This window comes from Porites lutea, chromosome 10, assembly GCF_958299795.1.
Source record: "Porites lutea chromosome 10, jaPorLute2.1, whole genome shotgun sequence".
Lineage (NCBI taxonomy): Eukaryota > Metazoa > Cnidaria > Anthozoa > Scleractinia > Poritidae > Porites > Porites lutea.
Window position 1 is genome coordinate 18932716 of NC_133210.1, and position 19096 is coordinate 18951811.

The 19096-nt window shown below is 38.5% G+C and overlaps 1 protein-coding gene across 1 annotated transcript in view; it reads left to right on the top strand.

Moving 5' to 3' along the window:
- The window catches only part of LOC140950288 (fibroblast growth factor receptor 1-like), a 53953-nt gene extending 39774 nt beyond the window's left edge, over nucleotides 1–14179 (top strand). Inside the window, exons 14-16 of the mRNA XM_073399508.1 lie at nucleotides 11349–11445; nucleotides 12809–12908; nucleotides 13439–14179. Coding sequence (XP_073255609.1) covers nucleotides 11349–11445; nucleotides 12809–12908; nucleotides 13439–13504 — 263 coding nt within the window. The 3' untranslated portion in view covers nucleotides 13505–14179. The remainder of the gene's footprint in view (nucleotides 1–11348; nucleotides 11446–12808; nucleotides 12909–13438) is intronic.
- The last annotated feature ends 4917 nt before the right edge of the window (nucleotides 14180–19096 follow it).

A 19096-nucleotide genomic window follows, 5' to 3' on the forward strand; every position in this document is an offset into this window, starting at 1 on the left:
CATATCCATGATAGCTTGGTTAACCGTATAATGATGCAATGTTTTTAAGAAAGAACCTTGATACAATTGAATGTTTGTAATCTGTAAAAATGGCTTGTCCTTTGGTCGTCCTACATCTATATCCATCAATGTCTTGTCAGTAAACGGTCGTGTAAGTGTCAACAATCCAATCTCTCCCATCAGGCGATTTCCCAGAGCCATGACTTTGGAATAAATCTTCCCTGGTTTGACATCTTCGTTAATGTTTACCTTCAGTAGAATGAATTCTTTGTCTGCTGAACCTTCGTTTGTGGGTTTAGCTGTTCCAATTAGTGAGAAAGAGACGTTGAATTCTGGGGGAACGCCGTCCTGCTTTTGCTGAAGTCTTGCTTGTTAAAAAGGTAAAAATTCAAGTCTTTGACTATAAGTCTCCACTTTTTTCCAATTCAACTTACCATCGAAGGAAAAGTCAACCAATTTTCCAGCCATTTCTCCGATGATAAGGCCTTCACGTTTTCAGACTCTTGACAATCACAACTTAAATTTATGTCCAGGTCTAAATCCCCTTGGGAACTTGGATATGTTCAGACAAAGTATTGTTCTCCTTCTATGACGTCAATGGGCTTGTTCGGGTTAATTATTGTTCTCTGTCTATGACGTCATGCCCTATTATCATGATGAATCAAGGTGATGACTAATTTAAATTTCATGCATGGTGTTTGTAGTTGGGGCATCAACCATTTTTGACTTAGCCAGTCCAACATGGTTAATAAAGTTTTTGTGAGTGACACTGTCCATAACAAGAAAGTAAACACTGCAATATTTGTTAACACGCCGAAACATCTTGTTATTAGTAGTGGTAACAGTTCCACCGCTTGGAGTGAGATATAACATAGCGTTCTCATAGGTACCCATGGTCTGTAATCCATCTTTGAAGTGACCGTAATAAAGCATCGCTCATTGACATCAATAAACTCTATTTCCATGCAGGGACGCGGTGCTGTTGAACAGTCATATCCAGTTGGATTTCCTCTACAGCATTATTATTTCCCACCACACGGTCTGCTAATTCAGTCAACTCTACAGAAATGACTGGATTGTAAATATTATACCAATGTGAACTTGTGAGACGTTTTTCCCGCCAGTAAGAAAATTGTTCCAAATCACGCATAGCCACTCACTGCATCGTGACTAGTTTGAACACACAACTAAATCGTAACACTCTTTATAATTGAAGTGTGCTGAGTCAACAGATTTTCCTTGCTCGTTTCCAGACCCCTCCAGTTACTTCCTTTAGGGTTCAAATGGTAATTAGCGTTAGAGTTAGGGTTTGACACTTAGGGTTAAAATGCTAATGAGATTAGGGTTAAACCCTAGTCCCTTAGCATTCTTGGTTGGGGTTAAAATGTTAATTAGGGTTGGGTTAGGGTTAGACACTTAGGGTTTTTGTCCCAGGAAGATGCATGTGAGGATATAGGGCTGGCCTTCTCTCCATCTATAAATCACGGTGTCTGTGTCATAGTAAAGGACTTGTTCCCCCAGCTTTTGCAATTCTTCATACAGTTTGAGACGTGCCAAAGCAATGAAAATATTAGTTTTCCCTGCTCCTTCACACGCGTCCTCCTTTTTCATCACACTCACCTCCAAGACTTTTTTGTTGAAGATACAAGTGTCTTTGACAACCACTGTTTCATCCTGAACAATTCGTTGCCAAGAGTCTTTGTTTTGGATGGCTATAGTTTGAGGTCTATGCTCGTTCTCGCCAAATTTTCCCCCAAACCTGAAAGTATACAAAAGTAAACAAACCATTAGTTTTCGCCCGTTTCCGTGAACGTCTGCACATTATAATTTTTCAGACTTTGACTGCAAGATAACTTTCTTAAATGTAGACGTTTTCACCATTTTCCCATACAATTCCTTCTTATTTTGAGTTCACATTTGCAACTCGCGTTGACCAATACTAGAAAAGTTCGACTTGGCTGAATTGCAGACTTTTACCGCAAGTTCATTTCTTAGTTGCAGTAAAACACTGCAAGTTAACTTTCTTACATAGAGACTTTGACTGCAAATAACACTCACCTGTTGAGCATCAGTTTTAACCCTTGTTTTCGTCCTGGGTTTTTCTGAATGTTCTCCAGTTTGATTTCTTCTTTAGCCTCAAAATCTTCGACATACTGATCTTTCTGTTCTTGGGTGTCACAACCAACCAACCAGAACAAATCCACAGAATTGATCTTCGTCGAGCATGAGAATGAGAAGAAAAGGAAGTACCAACAAAGAGTTATTTACATGGAAATGGGATCTTTTATCCCCCTGGTTTTTGGCAGGAATGGAGAAATGGGGGAGAATGCAAACTTTTTCTGAGCAACCTAGCGGACAAACTTTCCTGAAATAAACGGCAAGTCGTATGCCAGTGCCATATCTTGGCTTAAAACACGAATATCTTTTGAAATTTTAAGATCCATCCACAAATGTGTAAGAGGGTCCAGAACCCCTTTTCAGAAGAATACTGACTTTTTAGAAGACTTTAGTGTTAATACGAGAAATGCGGAAATTTTTAAATGAAGGAAGGAAGGAAGGAAGGAAGAATTTCTCATCATCGAATGCTGTTTTTAGATGTGCGAGTTGACGTTGCGTTATGGTGGTGTGATTCAAAGCTTGTCAACAACCACGCGCCATGTGGCCTTGAAAATACTGCCCAGGAAATTTAAAACAGCTTGGTCTTGTCACACTAAAGACCATAAACACTTGAATGAAGGACTTCTGTATAGTTTAACTCGTAAGAAGAATAATCTCTGATGTTGCGAGAAAATCAAAACGAGGTCACAAACATTACGATTTTGCCTTTGATGTTTTGGTGACGTGCATTACTAATCAGTGTGAAATCTTTAATTTTGTCGCAAAATCTCGAACGTTTTAAGCACGCATTAAACTTCTCAATTACTATTCTTGTACAACGGGCTGGAAAGTGTCGGTTTAGTAACTTCAGCGGCCCTTAATTGCTGAATTATAGGACAGGTGAAGTGGAAATAAGCTTGTTTTAGATGCAGTTTTCAAGTGGCATCTGACGCCCAAAAAGGGAAGAGCCCAGAAATTTTTTTATGATTATTATAGACCAAACGGTTGGTAAACAGAGAAGAACAAAATTATTGTCATAGCTTTCTGGCAAGGAGAGATATATGATCTCAAAATCAGTCAATATTTGAATGGCAAAAAAGGTGGTTCCATATTCAAGGCCGGTGATTGACAAGCTGTCAATCAAATTGACTGAAACTTACATCCTTGCATTTGCGAAAGATGTATCAACATATATACAAACCCTCATAGTCAAAGTTAAAAACAGTTGCACTTAGAGCTTCTTACTTTTGCCTGTTATTAATGCACTTTTGTTGGTAAAAAATCTAATTAAACCAGTTGGGTGGGCTATCTCCCACCATAAAGATCCAAACTATGAACCAGTTTGTCATTTCGATTTTCTGGGTAGACCCTTTAAACTGGCCAAGTTTCATTGAAATCGGAGAGATAGCATGTAGCACATTTGCCTGGTGCACCCATGGACTCACTCTTAAGATCTTATTGTACACCTTTAAGGCACTCCATGGTGCGACTCCAACGTACCTGACTGAGCTCATCAGCCCTTATGTTCCTAGGCGAGCTCTTACGTCTGCTGACCAACTTCTGCTGGAGCAGCCAACGCTGAAGCTCAAGATTGGCTTGAGGGCGTTCTCAGTATGCGCGCCTTACCTCTGGAACTCTCTTCCATTTGAGATTAAAAGCAGCGCATCTGTCTCTATCTTTAAAGTTTAGCTTTAGACTTATCTTTTTCGACAAACATATCTTAAGACTTTAATTTTTTTTTTATTTTTAGGACATTTTAGACTTGATTTTTCGATTCTTAAGATTTTTTACATTTTTTAGTGTATAGATTACAATATATTTCACACTGCAAAGCGCATTTGGGCGTTAGGAAATGCGCTATAGAAATAAATTATTTATTATTTTTTATTATTATTATTCACATAGGGGGAAAATAAGCCCTCTTTCCTTTGGTCTTTGGAGAAATGCCAGACTTCATGGATTTTCATAATGTTGTAACCTATCTCTACCGCCTTCTATTCACTACACCATGTACCGTGAAGTGTTCGTTCTGCATCACTATGTGGACAGCGGTTTGTTAGTTCATGCCATGTACCATCTAATTGTTCTTCCACACATTTTCCGCACAATGGAAACATCAGTTTGCCATTCATTTTGACTGGAAGGACTGGATGAAACACCTTTTCCGAGGCTAAGATACTTACTTTAGCGAAACCAAAGTAGTCATCGATGTTTTGACTCTCTGAATTGACCAAGATTTGTGGATGACCTGTCGGATATGTGTCATATTTGTTGATGGTTGGGTACAAACTTGTGAAATCTTCATAATAAATCTCTTCTCCTGATTCCACTGCATGGTAGCATTTGGCCATTCCAGTTTGTCCGCCGTAGAAAGCCTCTCTTGGATCCAATGGTGATACCCATGACATGGTCCTCACTAAATCTTTTAGTTCTTCGTTCTGTTTCACTCCTTTCTTAAACGCACGCTCCCACATCTCAATCACAGTGTAACCAGCCGCTCGTAGCAGTTCTGCTTTAACTTTTGTTGTTTGAAAAATCTCTTCAACTGTACGATCTGGATGATGAAATGTCTTCCCGTGTCTGTTGTTGGGTTTACACTTCCTAAATCCATGAAATTCACAACCGTCAAACTCATAGACTGTTTTTCTGCTTGGGTCATAGCCATCCACTTTCACTTTACCTCGTTTTACTGGAATCACTTGTTCACCACCACTTGTTCACGGGCGTGCTTGATTCTGTTTCCACCTAACTGTTTGTCTTGGTAATACAACCACTGAAACGCCACTTTGCTTTGGGATGTCTTTAATCCACTCCCGCCGTGAGGAGGCTCCACCGCAATAGTGCTGGGTTTCATCTGAAAATTACGCCAGAAATAATGACATGTGGAGGCAAAGTTGATACATTGTAAAAGTGGATTAAACCCAGCATCCCGTTTGGTATCCTCTGCAAACTTTAGACAGCCCTCTTTGAGTAGTTTGACGTCACTCTCGCAGTAACTCAACAGCTCCTTTGAGAACTTCTTCGGCATGCCGGTCTTCAGTCTTTTTCTTTTTGGCATCCATATGCTGTGGTTCATAGTAGTGGAGGGCTGGATTTGTTCCTTCGTAATTTAAATTCTCCAACTTCGAAAACTTGTAGGGGAACCAACCTTTTTTTCAATTCTTCCAGTCCAAACTTGTTGGTGAAATTGGTCAGCGGCATGTTGAGAAAAGACAGGGAATCTTTAAACACCAGGCTCTTGTGCTTAAAATGTAAGGTTTTGGTCCCTGTTCCCATTAAATCGGTCACTTTCAAGTTCATATTGTCTCGGGCATCCAAGATAAAAATACCATCAAACCCTTTCAGGTTATGAAAGAATATGTGCAGTTCTTCCTTGTTGTCTTGATTGCTCCAACCAATCATCGTTTTAATGAAGGCTTGTATACAGTTGTTACCCTAATGATGAAAAATAGTGTCATCATGCATCCTCCCGTGCAAAACAGATCAAAATAGGGACAAACATGTTGGTACTGTCCAGTATACATTCGACATCTGCAAAGACCATTACTTGTTCTGGGGCTGATACACCTTGAGCTTGTTTCTCTTGGGTTGCATTCACTCGTTCCTCCACCATGTCCAGTGTTATCTCATCTAGTTCCATTCCTTCTTGTACCAATTGCAGCATCACCCTTTCACGTAAATCATTCAATGCCTCTTCGTTTCTACGTCTCTTGATTTCTTCCATGGGTATTATTCCCTTGTTAATATCTTTCAGTTCTTGAACTTTTTTTTTACGTCGCTCAAGCATGTCCTCAATGATGACTTCCAAACAATCATCTTTCAGTTCATCTCCTCCAACAACCATGGCAGCAAGCTTTTCCTTGGTCTTTTTCTCTGGTCTTATTCGTCTTAAGTTCCGTTTAAAACACTTTTCCACCTCCGAGGTGATAAAGCATCGATGATCATATATGTTTACATACTCAAGACTGTGTTTACACATCGCATGAAGGCACTTGTGTTCCAATTCTTCGTTTACTTTACAGGACACCACGCAATTCTTGCATTTACGAAACTGGTCGCAAACACTTTTCATTTCAACTATTGGGGGGAAGGTCCTCACCATCCTTTTCTTCCCATTTCTTTTTCGCTCTTTTTAAGGATGGATCTTCTATCTCTTGTTTTATGAGATGTTTGACAAAGCAATCTCCGCCACAAAATTTACGTCTGCACATGATACAAGTACGACCTGGTTTAGCCCATAATTAAAACCTTGGCACCCATCCTCATCCTTGGATTTACTTCTTTTGCAGGCGGGGCAGTTCTGAGCTTGACAGTTATGGTGGGCACTGTCTTCTGTGTTGTACCCCTTACAACAACGATGGCAAAAGTAGCTGCGTTTCATAAATCCCGGGATCGAATACAGACCATCGTAGTGCGCTTTCAAATCTCCGTTCTCATCCTCGTGCACTGATTTCACTAGAGCAATCAATTTCTCTGCTTCCAGAAATGTATCCCCTTTAAAAATCACACCGCCTATAGAGGCATCCACGACGATAATTCTAAATCCTTGAGGACCCAGCTGCTCTTGGAATTTTTGTATTTCCTCCAAACCACAAGGACCTTCAGGGACAAATGCTTCTGCATGGAGCTTCTTGGCTTCTTTGACTTGCTGGGAATTTTTACCACGAGCTTGTCTAATGTTCTCAAAGGTACTCTGTTCACCTGCCTGTCGTTCGGCATATTCTCTCATTACCACAATGGCTCTTGCACAACAGAGCTCGTCTTTGTTCTTTATTTCGCACACACATCGTGATTCTTTGTTTATGTCTTCCCAAATTTTCTGTCCTGCGCCGCCTTCTGCCCGTTTGCCTCCTTTCATCTCAGGGCGAGTGAAAAGAATCGATGCAGAAAATCCCACGTCGTTGGTAACAAACTGTCCACTGTTTAACACATTAGTTAGGTTCTCCAACAATGCTTGTGTATAGAGAGCTCTTTCTGTAAAGACACCGACTGGTACTTTCCAAGTCTCTCCCGTCAATCCTTTTTTTCTGTGCTCTCTGCTGCCAATTTGAAGTGTCCAACAGATACTCATCAGGGATTTGAAGATCCTCAATGAGATTGTCCATGGCAACGGCTAAGGCATGTGTGGCGCCAATGTTTAAATCTTCGCTTTCTCTTGGTCCACGTTTTTGGTCTAATGTTATGATGAACTTTTAATTAACCAATATATTTTTCTTCCAACGTTTTGCTGGCCTCAACTTTTTAAAATCAGCTACATAGAGTGGATCTGGGCCTCAAACGTATTCGTCAGTAGGCTCTGTTACTGGATCAATTACCTCTGGTTTAGCCATTTAGACATCTTGCTTCGATTCTCCTTCAGCAGCCTCACTTTTCGCACCACGGGTAGTCACAGCACCGCCTTTCTGGTTTTCAAGACTTAAACGTGGTACCTTTTCAGAATTCAATAGCTCCATACGTGACAGTTCCGCGGTTTTATCAGCTTTTCTTTTGGCTGGTTTAGAATGAGCATTCTTGAAATGTTTCTTCAAATCATCTTTTCTTGAATATGTCTTAGGACAGTGTGGACATTATACTCGATGCTCTGAAGTCCCGCAATGCTTCTTATGACGAAAGAAATTTCCCCTGTCATTGATTTTCTTCCCGCATTTAGGGCAAGCTCGTGGATACGTTACTTTCGACATGATCGATGTTTACACAATGACACAATGATCTCAACTGAATTTTCATGGTTGATATCCGGCTTCTATACCTGTTGAATGACGTCATAGTCTAAAAATAGAAACAAATTCTGTTGAGTCAGCAAATCAATGGGTGACGTCACTAGGCTTGCCCAAACATGCCCACCTTCATTAGCATAACCATTCAACTGTGACTCGTTCAAGTTAGATTAAGCATTGATTTTGACTCATTTAGGGTTAAGCACTCATCATGATTGATTAGGGTTAAACATTGAACTCGACTGATTTAGGGTTAAACATTGAACTCGACTGATTTAGGGTTAGACAATTCGCCCCCTTCTCATATTTCGCCACCACTCAGTTCGAGTCCTTAGTAACGGACGATGTCCAGGTATCCGTCAAATATTATCCGATTTTTGTGCAGCTGTAGTCCCGTATATTCTTCTCTTGAAGGGTTTCGTTCCTACGTTAATGGAAGATCTCAGCGTGTTATGGTTCAAGGAAATTTATCTCAGAGTTTGAATTTGGAATTCGGTGTACAGCAGGGCTCTTGCCTCGGGCCATTGCTTTTGACGATTTATGCCAGCAAATTGTTTGATGTTATCAAGGTGCACCTTCCCACGGTTCACTGCTACGCTGACGACACGCAGTTGTATGTGTCTTTCAGTCCAAACATAAGCACCGGGCAATTTGAGGCTGTCACTACTGTACAGCACTGTGTGGATGATATACGTAATTGGATGACGAATGATAAACTACTTCTCAATGACGATAAAACAGAATTCCTAATGATTCGTACGAAGCAACAACTAGCTAAGGTTACTATTGATCATATTTTAATTGGAGACTGTGTAATTAGACCAAAAGGGGTAGTTAAGAACTTAGGGACATGGTTAGACTCGACTCTTTCATTGAATTCTCAAGTAAATAACACTTGTTCCAATGCTTTTTATTACTTGTATAACATAAGAAGAATTAGGAAATATATCTTTCTAGGCGCTCCACTGAGATGCTCATTCACGCATTTGTCTCAAGTTGTGTCGACTATTGTAACAACTTGCTCTATGGCCTGTCAGCCTACCAGCTTAATAAGCTACAGTGGGCGCAAAATGCTGCCGCTAGGTTAATTTTCCAGGAATCTAAATACTACCGTGTAAGACCGTTGCTGTATAATTCGCACTGGCTGCCGGTTAAATTCAGAATTGACTTTAAGATATATTATGTTAACGTATAAGGCTATCAATGGCTTAGCGCCTTTTTATCTCCAGGAACTTATCACTCTTAAAGAAGCATGTAAATACAAGTTAAGCTCCGATTTTGATGGACTGCTACTAAACTCTGTGAAATTCAAGACTTTAACAACGTTAGGAGATCGATCTTTTGCTGCTGCTGCTCCTCAACTGTGGAATTCATTTCCCTATGCAATTAGGAGTAGCCCCTCAGTAGCATCTTTTAAAAAGACACTCAAGACATTTTTATTTCAGAAAGCTTTTTGTGATTTTATGCGCTTTTTAATATCGTTTTTAGTAGGTTTTATGCAGTTTTTTACGATTTAAGTAGTCTTCGTAATTTTTATAGTTTTAGTGTTGACATAGTTGTTTTAACTCTTTTTGGTAGGTTCATGCACTTTATGCATGTATACTTTATGCAGTCTTAGTATTTTTTGTTTTGAAATATTTTTATTTTTAAGCGCTGATGAAAATAGCAATAATGATATCGGCGCTATATAAGTATTATCATTATTATTATTATTATTATTATTATTATTATTATTATTATTATACGCTTTTTTGTGCTTTATTTGCCCTTCACTGCACGACTACCTCTTGAAAGTGCCTAATTTCACGTTTTGTGAAGGACGTAAGTAAACAATGACAAAGTTTTCTTTCTCCTTATGAACTTGGATATGGTTGATAGAAATTCAGCTCTCGAAGAGTTCACTTGCATTTGGCAAAGTAAGCGAGTTGGAATAATCACGATTGAGACTGGAAAAATGTAAATTCACTTTTCATGCGACGTTTTCGTGGCTGTCAGCTGTGGTGGCATCTTAAACCCCCTAATATTTACGAAGGCGTGATAGATGCAAGCGTGAGTACCTACTGTAAGCTCAAGCTTGTATTTTTGGAAAAGCGTCTTTAGTTTTCGGGTAGACGGTATTTTGAAATGTAGAGTTTATATTAAACTGAAAGATTCCTGACTGCGTGCAATTCTTTGGTGCATGAGCCAGACAAGCCGTCAATAGCCGTCGAGTACCTACCTACTCATGAAAAGAACTTTGGAGATGCTGTTCGCCGATTGGACACAATAATACAAAGCATTTTTTGCACCCATTCAGGAGCCAGCATTCGCTTGACCGTTTGGAAATGGTCCGGTGATAGTCGGTACCCAGGGGCTTTTCCGCCTGTGCTTGAAAACTTTCGTCGCGCCTTTTCTCCCGGCCCCACTGACCGCCCCCGGGGTCTCCGAGGATGCGTACATTCATTCCAAATCTAGAACGTTAGGTATGTTTATGCTCTTTCAGAAATGCCAACTTTTTTTATTCAACCAAGGTAAATTCCCCACCAATTCACCAATTTCCTTAATTTTCGATTTTTGGTCACGTGACATGTCACGTTCAAGCACAAGAAAACCTCAGGATTTAGTTTTGGGGGAAAGTTATTTTGTTCTAATCTAGGTCTCCTAGCGAGAGATATTGCCAACCATTTATTCGAACACACCTTTGAACCAGGCCTTTTAAAAACCCCTTGAGTGATAACCTGATTGATTAGATTGACTACCGTGTAGCATGAAAATTTTGCGGGTTCTAATTTTTGCGAATTTTGCGGATTGACCTTGATCCGTAAAAATTAGGTCCCGCAGAAAAAAAAACCCGCAAAAATTAACTCCCTTCAGTCAAATTAAAAACTCTGCTTTTAATGGACTTATTGTGTATGGTAGGGATAGGCTTTTGTTTTGTTTTGCTGTTGTTCAGTCCCTTTGTGCAGTAAGATATTACAGTGATTACCGTATTATTCTCCATTAAATATGTAAGTAGAGTGAACTTTGACTCAACATACCGTAAAATATAAGTTGAAAATACCATAGTAAGGTTTCTTCCACTTAAATATTCTGCTACTTGAACAGACAATCGCAAAAATTAGTTCCCACCAGATATTTTCAGTCATCTTGAACCACAAAAATTTGTTCCCGCAAACCACAAAAAATCGCTAATCCGCAAAATTTTCATGCTACACGGTAGTTGAGAAACCTTTTCAGATTAACTTCTGGTTGAAATGTTTGACGTCCAGGGAGACAACTGTCTCACGCTACTTTGCCAAAGTGCGCTGATAATTTTTGTCACATTGTCATAGCAGGTACTTACACCATGACTTAAATTGACGGTCTTTTTAGTTCCCCTGGTGCCAAAATGAGGCAGATAAGGAAGCGAGTGCGTAAATGAATTGTCCTTACGGCCACTTACATTTATTTCCTTTTATTTTGAGTGAAAACAGCAACAACTACAACAACAAATTTTGGGAGAACTCATGCCATGTAATAAAGTATCGTAACAGTCGGTCACTTTCTCCCTTTTAGGGGGTTCTCCATATCCACGAATGGATGGCAGGAAGATTGTAAGCTTACTTCAGGACGGGTACAGGATGCCTAAACCGCAACATGTTGATGATGAACTGTAAGTTATTCTGTGTCTGCTTCATGGCTTTCGAAACGTTTTATTCCTATAATAATTACCTCTCTCCATACCATTAATATCTAATACGATCCTTAAGGATCCTGCGAGGTTTTTCACCAGAGATGATTTTGGAAGTCGAAAAACCAGAATGCTGAGGTCACAATTTCCATGTCACAGCTGTAGGTACTGGTCACGTTCCGCAGATAAAGAACAGTCCAAAAGTATCTTCTAGCCCTGACCACTATTAGGTACTATTTTACGGTGTTGTACTTCTTCTAGAGAAGAGTTGAACATCAAGCCAAACTCCCGAAAATGTTGAACTTAAAGTAACTGCAAACTCTTATTGGAAATTTCAACCGAAGATGACGATCATACCTCTCTGAAACTCCTTTTATTCAAATAGACCACTTCCGAGTTCCAAAAACTCTCGCTTTCGAAACGAGACTAAGGGCAAAACCTTTGTTGTGAAAATGAGTTTTATTTACATGAGAATAAAAAAAAAAATCATTTTCGTATCAACAACAAAAAAAAAATTGTAAATTGTAATTTGTTTACCCACGGATCACTAAGGAGTTCATAAGAACTCGTTGAGACGTGTCCGTGCGTTCCAGATCGAATTGGAATTTGGAAGTGTTGGTTTTTGAGGAGAGGGGAAAACCGGAGTACCCGGAGAAAAACCTCTCGGAGCAAAGGAGAGAACCAACAACAACAACAATAATAATAATAATAATAATAATAATAATAATAATAATAATAATAATAATAATAATAATAATAATAAAACCGTAGTGATCCCCGTGGTTGTTGGTGCGCTTGGTACAGTGAAGAAGGGTATGGTAGAAAACATCAAGAAAGTATCAGAGAGAGCTAGTATGACAGAGATTCAAAAGATCTGCATGCTGGGATCTGCACGAATCCTTAGAAAGGTGCTCAGTGTATGAACAGAATGATTGACTTGAGTGACTGACGCTTTAGGTGCATGGTTTGCGCCCGGCTGATGCGCAAAAAGAACACCAGCAAAGACTGTGATAATAGAGACAATAATAATAATAATAATAATAATAATAATAATAATAATAATAATAATAATAATAATAATGATTAACATAACATTCCAAAAAAAATGTAAAATATGTCACTTTTCAAAAAATAAAGAAAGAATTAAATAGTAAATAAATGAAAGTTGAGGTAAAAATAGACGTATTAACCATTACACGCTTTTCTGAAAAAAGAGAAGCCTTAAGGTCAGATTTAAAAGAACTTAAATAGTCAAGTGCACGGATGTTGTCTGGTAGACTGTTCAACAGTTGCTGTTCAGCAATTGTTGCTCAACATACCATGCATAATTTTTGTGTTGTGACAGGTACAAAATAATGAAACTGTGCTGGCTGGAAGACCCTAATGTAAGACCTTCTTTTTCTGAACTGACAATGAAGCTGAAAAAGATGGAAAACCAACATAAGGTACATGAACGATTTAAACAAGAAACGCCTTCCACAATTTTGAGTCTCCCTCAGTTGTCCTCGTTCAAATTTGTTTACTTTCATTAGCAAGTCTGAAGCTGCAAACCTGGGGTAGCCTTATAGGTTCTGTCTTCAAAACGTACTCGTTATGCTTCGTTTGGAGTCAACTACGACCTCTCGCTATGCCTGTTTCTTATAACTAAAGTGAAGAAATAGAATTGTTAACTGAATTGTTTTGTTGTCAGTTACCCGAACAGGCTGATTTTAAAACATCAATGATTCGCCTGCGTACTTACTTGTATGAAAAGTTTGGTGTTTAAGCTAAGAGAAATAGTCCAACCAATTATACAGCATTCGCTTCTAATAAGATTACTTAGGTTTGAAATAGCCTTCAACGCAGGCGTTTCCTTTTTGGTTTTGGCGGTTAACGCAAACAATATTCCTTCTCACTGAACCAAAGAGACGTCAGCGTAGCAGGCTGTTTATATGGCGTGTTAAATTATAATATGTTTTTTCTTTTTTATTTACAGGGGCTAATAAACATGAAACTGTATGATAATCAGCTATATGCAAACCTTGAAGACTTGACCGTATAAACCAAAACTATCCACTCACGCGAGTGCCGCGGTCTCCAGTTTCTTATAATACTTTACTTTTCTCCGTAGTAGGTTAAGAAAATAGGACTGGGAATTAATTTTTAAGCGGAAAAAAATAACGCAAAAGATTCATGACATTACTGTTTACCCTGACTCGCTCGGTAAAGATCTGAAGTGCACAAGATACAGTTTGTGGAGGTATTATACTTGACCCACTATATGATAGGCTGGCAGCTAGACGTGTTTAGCACTATTCAGTGCTATCTAAAAATATTGCATAAGCCCAGATAGAAATATACATACTGAATCTAGCTGGAGCGTATAGAGAAAACTCAGGGGAAAATACTTGGAGAGAAATGTCCCTAATAAGGTACCACTGTTTGGTATGAAGTTAATTCCAAGAAGGAAAGAAATTAAAAAAAAATACAAGTTTAGGAGAAAATGTAGCAATAACACCAAACAGTTAAAGACCGCTTAAAGATTTTAAAATATATACCGAAAAAATTTTAAATGCCATTTAGCACTGTAACCTATCATTATTTTTGTTATTTTTGTACTATTATTTTCTATAAATTATATCAAGTGAACGTGATTTTTACAATTAGCTACTATTAGGTATAAGTTGTACACACTGTTGTCCCTCAAATAATTATGATTATTGTATATGTCAATAAATCCGCCAAAAGGTAAAATGTTATTTTTTTTATCATTTGCTGAAAGACTTGTGCTACTAGTGCTTTAAGAAAACGTCTCACTAATTCTGCCGGATACAAATATCGCTTGAGGGCGTTTGTCTAGAGCCTTGGGATGATTCGGATCAGGCCATTTATGATCAAGTTTACTTGAATTGTGATGCATAAAAAGTACTGATGAGTCCTTTTTCAAATAGGATCAATTTTGCGGTGCCTTTTATGCACCATCATGCGAGTGAACTGGATCATAAATCCTGATACCGATCATTCCAAGGATGTTAAGCGCCCTTATGACTTAGCTTTTCCATTCAGTAGTCTGAAATTTAATCCCAAACTTTTAATTCCAGAATCTAAATTACTTTTTTCATTATTATTTTAAAGTTTACGCTGTTATATCTGGTAGCATTTCTTATTGATTTCTGCTTGTCTACTTTAACTGGAAAATTGAATTTACGTCATTACGGTTATGGAATTGATGAGATCATCTACGAAGACAACAATTATTGGTTGAGTTAGTAAGTAATGGCACGGATAGGATTGTTTATTATTTGGGGTCCTTGGCTAGGATGGGGTTGCAAAAGAGAAAGTTCCTATTTCAGAAGTCCGGAGGCTGGCATCACTGTGTCTGCTTCAGCACTAATGTACATGGATTGTATGCGTGCGGTGATGCTGAAGCCTGCCTCAGTTCATTTCACTTTTATCTCAGATTATGGAACATTAACAAAAATATATTTCGAATGTGTTTGTGAATAAATTACATACTAATTTAAAAGAAGCGTTGGCCAGTTTTTAAGAGGTTATATTACGTCCTTGGAATGTGCAATTGCCAAGCCAGGTCGCATTCCATGTTCTTTACCTTAAATAGGGGTATTGCGTAATGGGATTTAAGAGAGGCTACATGCTGTCTTGCATGAAATACTTCCTAAACTTCGATCCCTCCCTTTGATCAGCTGTGTTCAAGTTCCACTCGAACGCCTATTGAGTCTGATAACACCCTTCTTTGAGCTGCTGTTAGTTCGAAAGACTGCACAGCAGTAAACATGTTGCTGTTCTCGTATTTCCTATCTTTTTCCTTATTCTGTCATCAATCAGGTTAGTACCTAGTACAAAGTTTGAATTTGAATAACTGAAAGGACTCGTAACTGTCAACCACATGCACTATTTCAACACCCCTCATTAACAGACCCAGTGAAACCCTATCCAATGGTTTATTAAGTCTAACCAGTGAAAATTTAGCCTCCCCCAATACCCGACGAATAGTTTGTTTCTACCGGACTGATTTTTTGCGTCCCCGGTCATTTTCTATTATTATTTCTAGACGACCATATATTTCATTGTTCATATTTGTCTAGAAGAAACACAAATATAAAACATTATAACCATTAAAAAAAAAAGAAAAAAAAAGGACGGCACAGGTAATCAATCTGGCATAAAAAAAGTGTAAATCGTTTAGTTCTTCTATATACAGCGATAATTTTACGTAAAAGGTGTTCAAAGTTGCAGTAAAGATGTAAGGCCTGTCACCCCTTTCCACTTTTATGGGAAGTACACAACTAAGAAGAGAAACCTAGTGGAGAATAAACCAATCCAGTGACGTTTTCTCTGAGCTCAGTGAGAATATAATGACTCAAGCATGTTAAGGCATGGCTTTTGGTAATTTGCATAAAATCTTATAATGATCATAACTTTGTGAAAATTTATCAGAACCTTCCAAAATTTGGAAACCTCAGAAATATCAGTAACCTTAATTTTCCTGTAAGGTTAGAAATCAGATATCTGTGTCACGTGACCACTTATGGTCGAGTCCAGGAAAGAAAAGAAAACTAAAAATGGGGTGGCGAGATGCCACACAGTATTATTAAATACGGTATTTTTGCTAATGTTTCATCATTTCTCGCTTGAATCTGGCCGTAATGGTTGACTCACGTTTTTATTTAATTAGTAATTAAGCAAAATAGGTCACGTGACACTTTTCACCCGTTAATATCTTACATATAGAGACTTTTCGGGTTTGAAATGTTTCGAATTAACGTTATATTTATTCATTCAACTGCAAATGGATATCGTCACCTCGTGAAGTCTGGGAATGCCGCCTGTAGATCGATAAAGGGAGAGGAAATCCCTACATATAAAGACTTTTCGGTTTAAAATATTTCAGTAGAATTAACGCTTTATTTATTTATTTAACTACAAATGGATACCGTCACCTCATTAAGTCTGGATAGAGACTTTTCGGTTTAAAATATTTAGAATGAGCACTATCTTTATTCATTCAATTTCAAATGGATATCGTCACCTCATGAAGTCTGGCGGGCCGCCTGTAGACCGATAGAGGGAGAGGAAATCCCCACATACATGTATAGAGACTTTTCGGTTTAAAATATTTAGAATAAGCGCTATCTTTGTTCATTCAACTACAAATGGATATCGTCACCTCATGAAGTCTGGGCGCGCCGCCTGTAGACCGATAGAGGGAGAGGAAATCCCTACATATAGAGATTTTTCGGTTTAAAATATTTAGAATGAGTGCTGTCTTTGTTCATACAACTACAAATGGATATAAAAAAAACTTTACGGTTCAAAAATACTTAGAATTAAGCGCTTATCCTCAATAATTGTAAATTATCTCTTTTCGACTCTTTTCTATGCTTTATACTGTTTATTCATGAAACTAAATGTATGATCAAGAACTTAACAAAGCTAATATTTGCGTTGTTTGCTTGTCACGTAATCTTTCCAATTTTGGCGGACGTCACCTTATATTTCCGCAGGCCTTCTGGGGATCTCTACTGCCTCCTTCTGTAATTTCTCAGGACATTTCGTCGGTGCTTTAGTAATACTCATCGTTAACCTGTTTTGATTATCCTCGATTGAAACCGTAGGATTCTATCTAAAAAATCGAATATGCGTTCGTAAAGTCAACCATGCTCAGCGCATTTTAGCAACACACAAGCTTCAATATGTGAAATCATTGTTTCTGTTGGGTTTTTAAACTCCATATTATTCGCCAATGAGCAAAAATGCATGCAGTGTGTATGCACGTGCAGTTTAAGAATGTAACAAGACGCCCAAAGTCGTTTCCGTGGGATACGTTGGTCTATGGAAGCATAATGGCGTTCTATGTGAATTTGGAAAATTAAAGGAAACCGGAAAGATGTCTCGTGTTATGAGCATCGATGAGTCGGTTACCTGAATCGGTTGGTTTAATGTGCTTATGACTGAATTTATAGTAGCCTGCGTGACAGGCGCGAAGCGCGCGTGGGACAGAGCCCCATACTCATGGAATATGGTCAGCCTCTTTTCGCTTGGTTGTTGTACGCGTCTACAGATTGTACGGGTAGGGTAGGGGAGACTATCAAAAGGAAGGGAGGGGTGTCTCAGGCGTGTCTTGGCAAGTCCTCATCTTTTATATATGACACTCACAATATGGTCAATTGACAACTGTCAAAACAGGATAGCCACTGACCAGTATCCCATGACCATATCGCGGGCTCATGTGTCAACTCATCGAGGTGACGTGATTTATTTGGAAGCTGTCCGCTGACCAGTTAATCGTTTTAGAAAATCGCGAACAATTTTCAATCATTTCAATCATACTTTTTAGCTAGTTTGGGATCGGAGCACAGGAAAACTGATACACATATTGGACATCAATGTTGTGATTAATTGACAGCTGTCAAAACAAGGTATCCGCTGACCAGTATCACTTGAGCGAATCGCGGGCTCAGGTGTCGACCCATCGAGGTCAAGTATTTTTTGAAGTTATCCGCTGACAAGGTATTGGTTTTCAAATGATCGCAGCCTCAAGTTTAATTTTTTTTAAAAAATTCATATGAAATATGTTGTGTTTATGTGCGCACAATTAAAGTTTTGATTTCAAACTGACCTCGGACGCGAAAATTCAGTCAGCTGCTACAGGCAGGGAAGACAGTTGTTGTTAACTTTTCTCACCATGTTCACGCTTTGGTTACGTTCTACGTCCAATTTTTATGCTCTGATTGGTCAAAATTTGACAGGCGAGTTCATGCGGAAAATTAAGGCAGCCTCTGGAATCTTGTTTACTTTGACAGCTGAAGCTGACAGAGTTTTGTGTCAACTTGTGATATTTTTAACTGTCTTTTTCCACTGGATGTACAAAACGAAATTCAGCTGCTATCGGAAGTCTTCTGTTATTCATAGCTAGTTTGTTCATTGGGTTTTTGGTTGAGAAATACGTCACTTGTCAAAGTTGGAAATCCGATTTAGGATGGCATCGTTTTCGTTTTCACCTTTCTTAATGCGTAAGAGGGTTTCAAAGTCTGAAGCGATACTGGCCTTACTTGAGACCTTTGAGGAGCTGCATCTCGAGTGGTAAGCCTGAGTAATTATTGTATTTGATGTTTGTTTTTTATTTCTAATTTAATGAAGTCGAGCTTAGTTTATGCGGCTATTTTGTTTACGCACGTTTGTAAGATTTGAGACAATGATCTGACCGAGTATCAGGTTTATAAGCTTACAGATCTTTAAAAAGCCTTTAGACATTTTCTCACCGCAAACAGAAAGAACACATTCAAAAGATTTTTAGTTATAATTCTGGCTGTAAAAGAAGCTTTGAGCAATTTTCTTGCCTCGCGTTCGTCTTTGAAAAAAGTAAACACCAGGAAGCCGGCTTAAAACAGAAACTTCAGCTTTAAGCTCGAAGACTCAGGATTTTTAGAGACACTTTAATTCTTGTCTTCCTGAATGAAAATTGTCGTCTCTGTATATGTTTCACCGAATTTTATTTCTTGTATTGATTATTAGTAGTCTGTCTTGTAATTTTAATCGCTGTGCCTATTGTTTTCAGTCGTTCAGTGAGCAACGCTTCCCAGATACTCAAAATGCCGCGCGTTAAACCATTTTAAAATAAAAAATAAACATA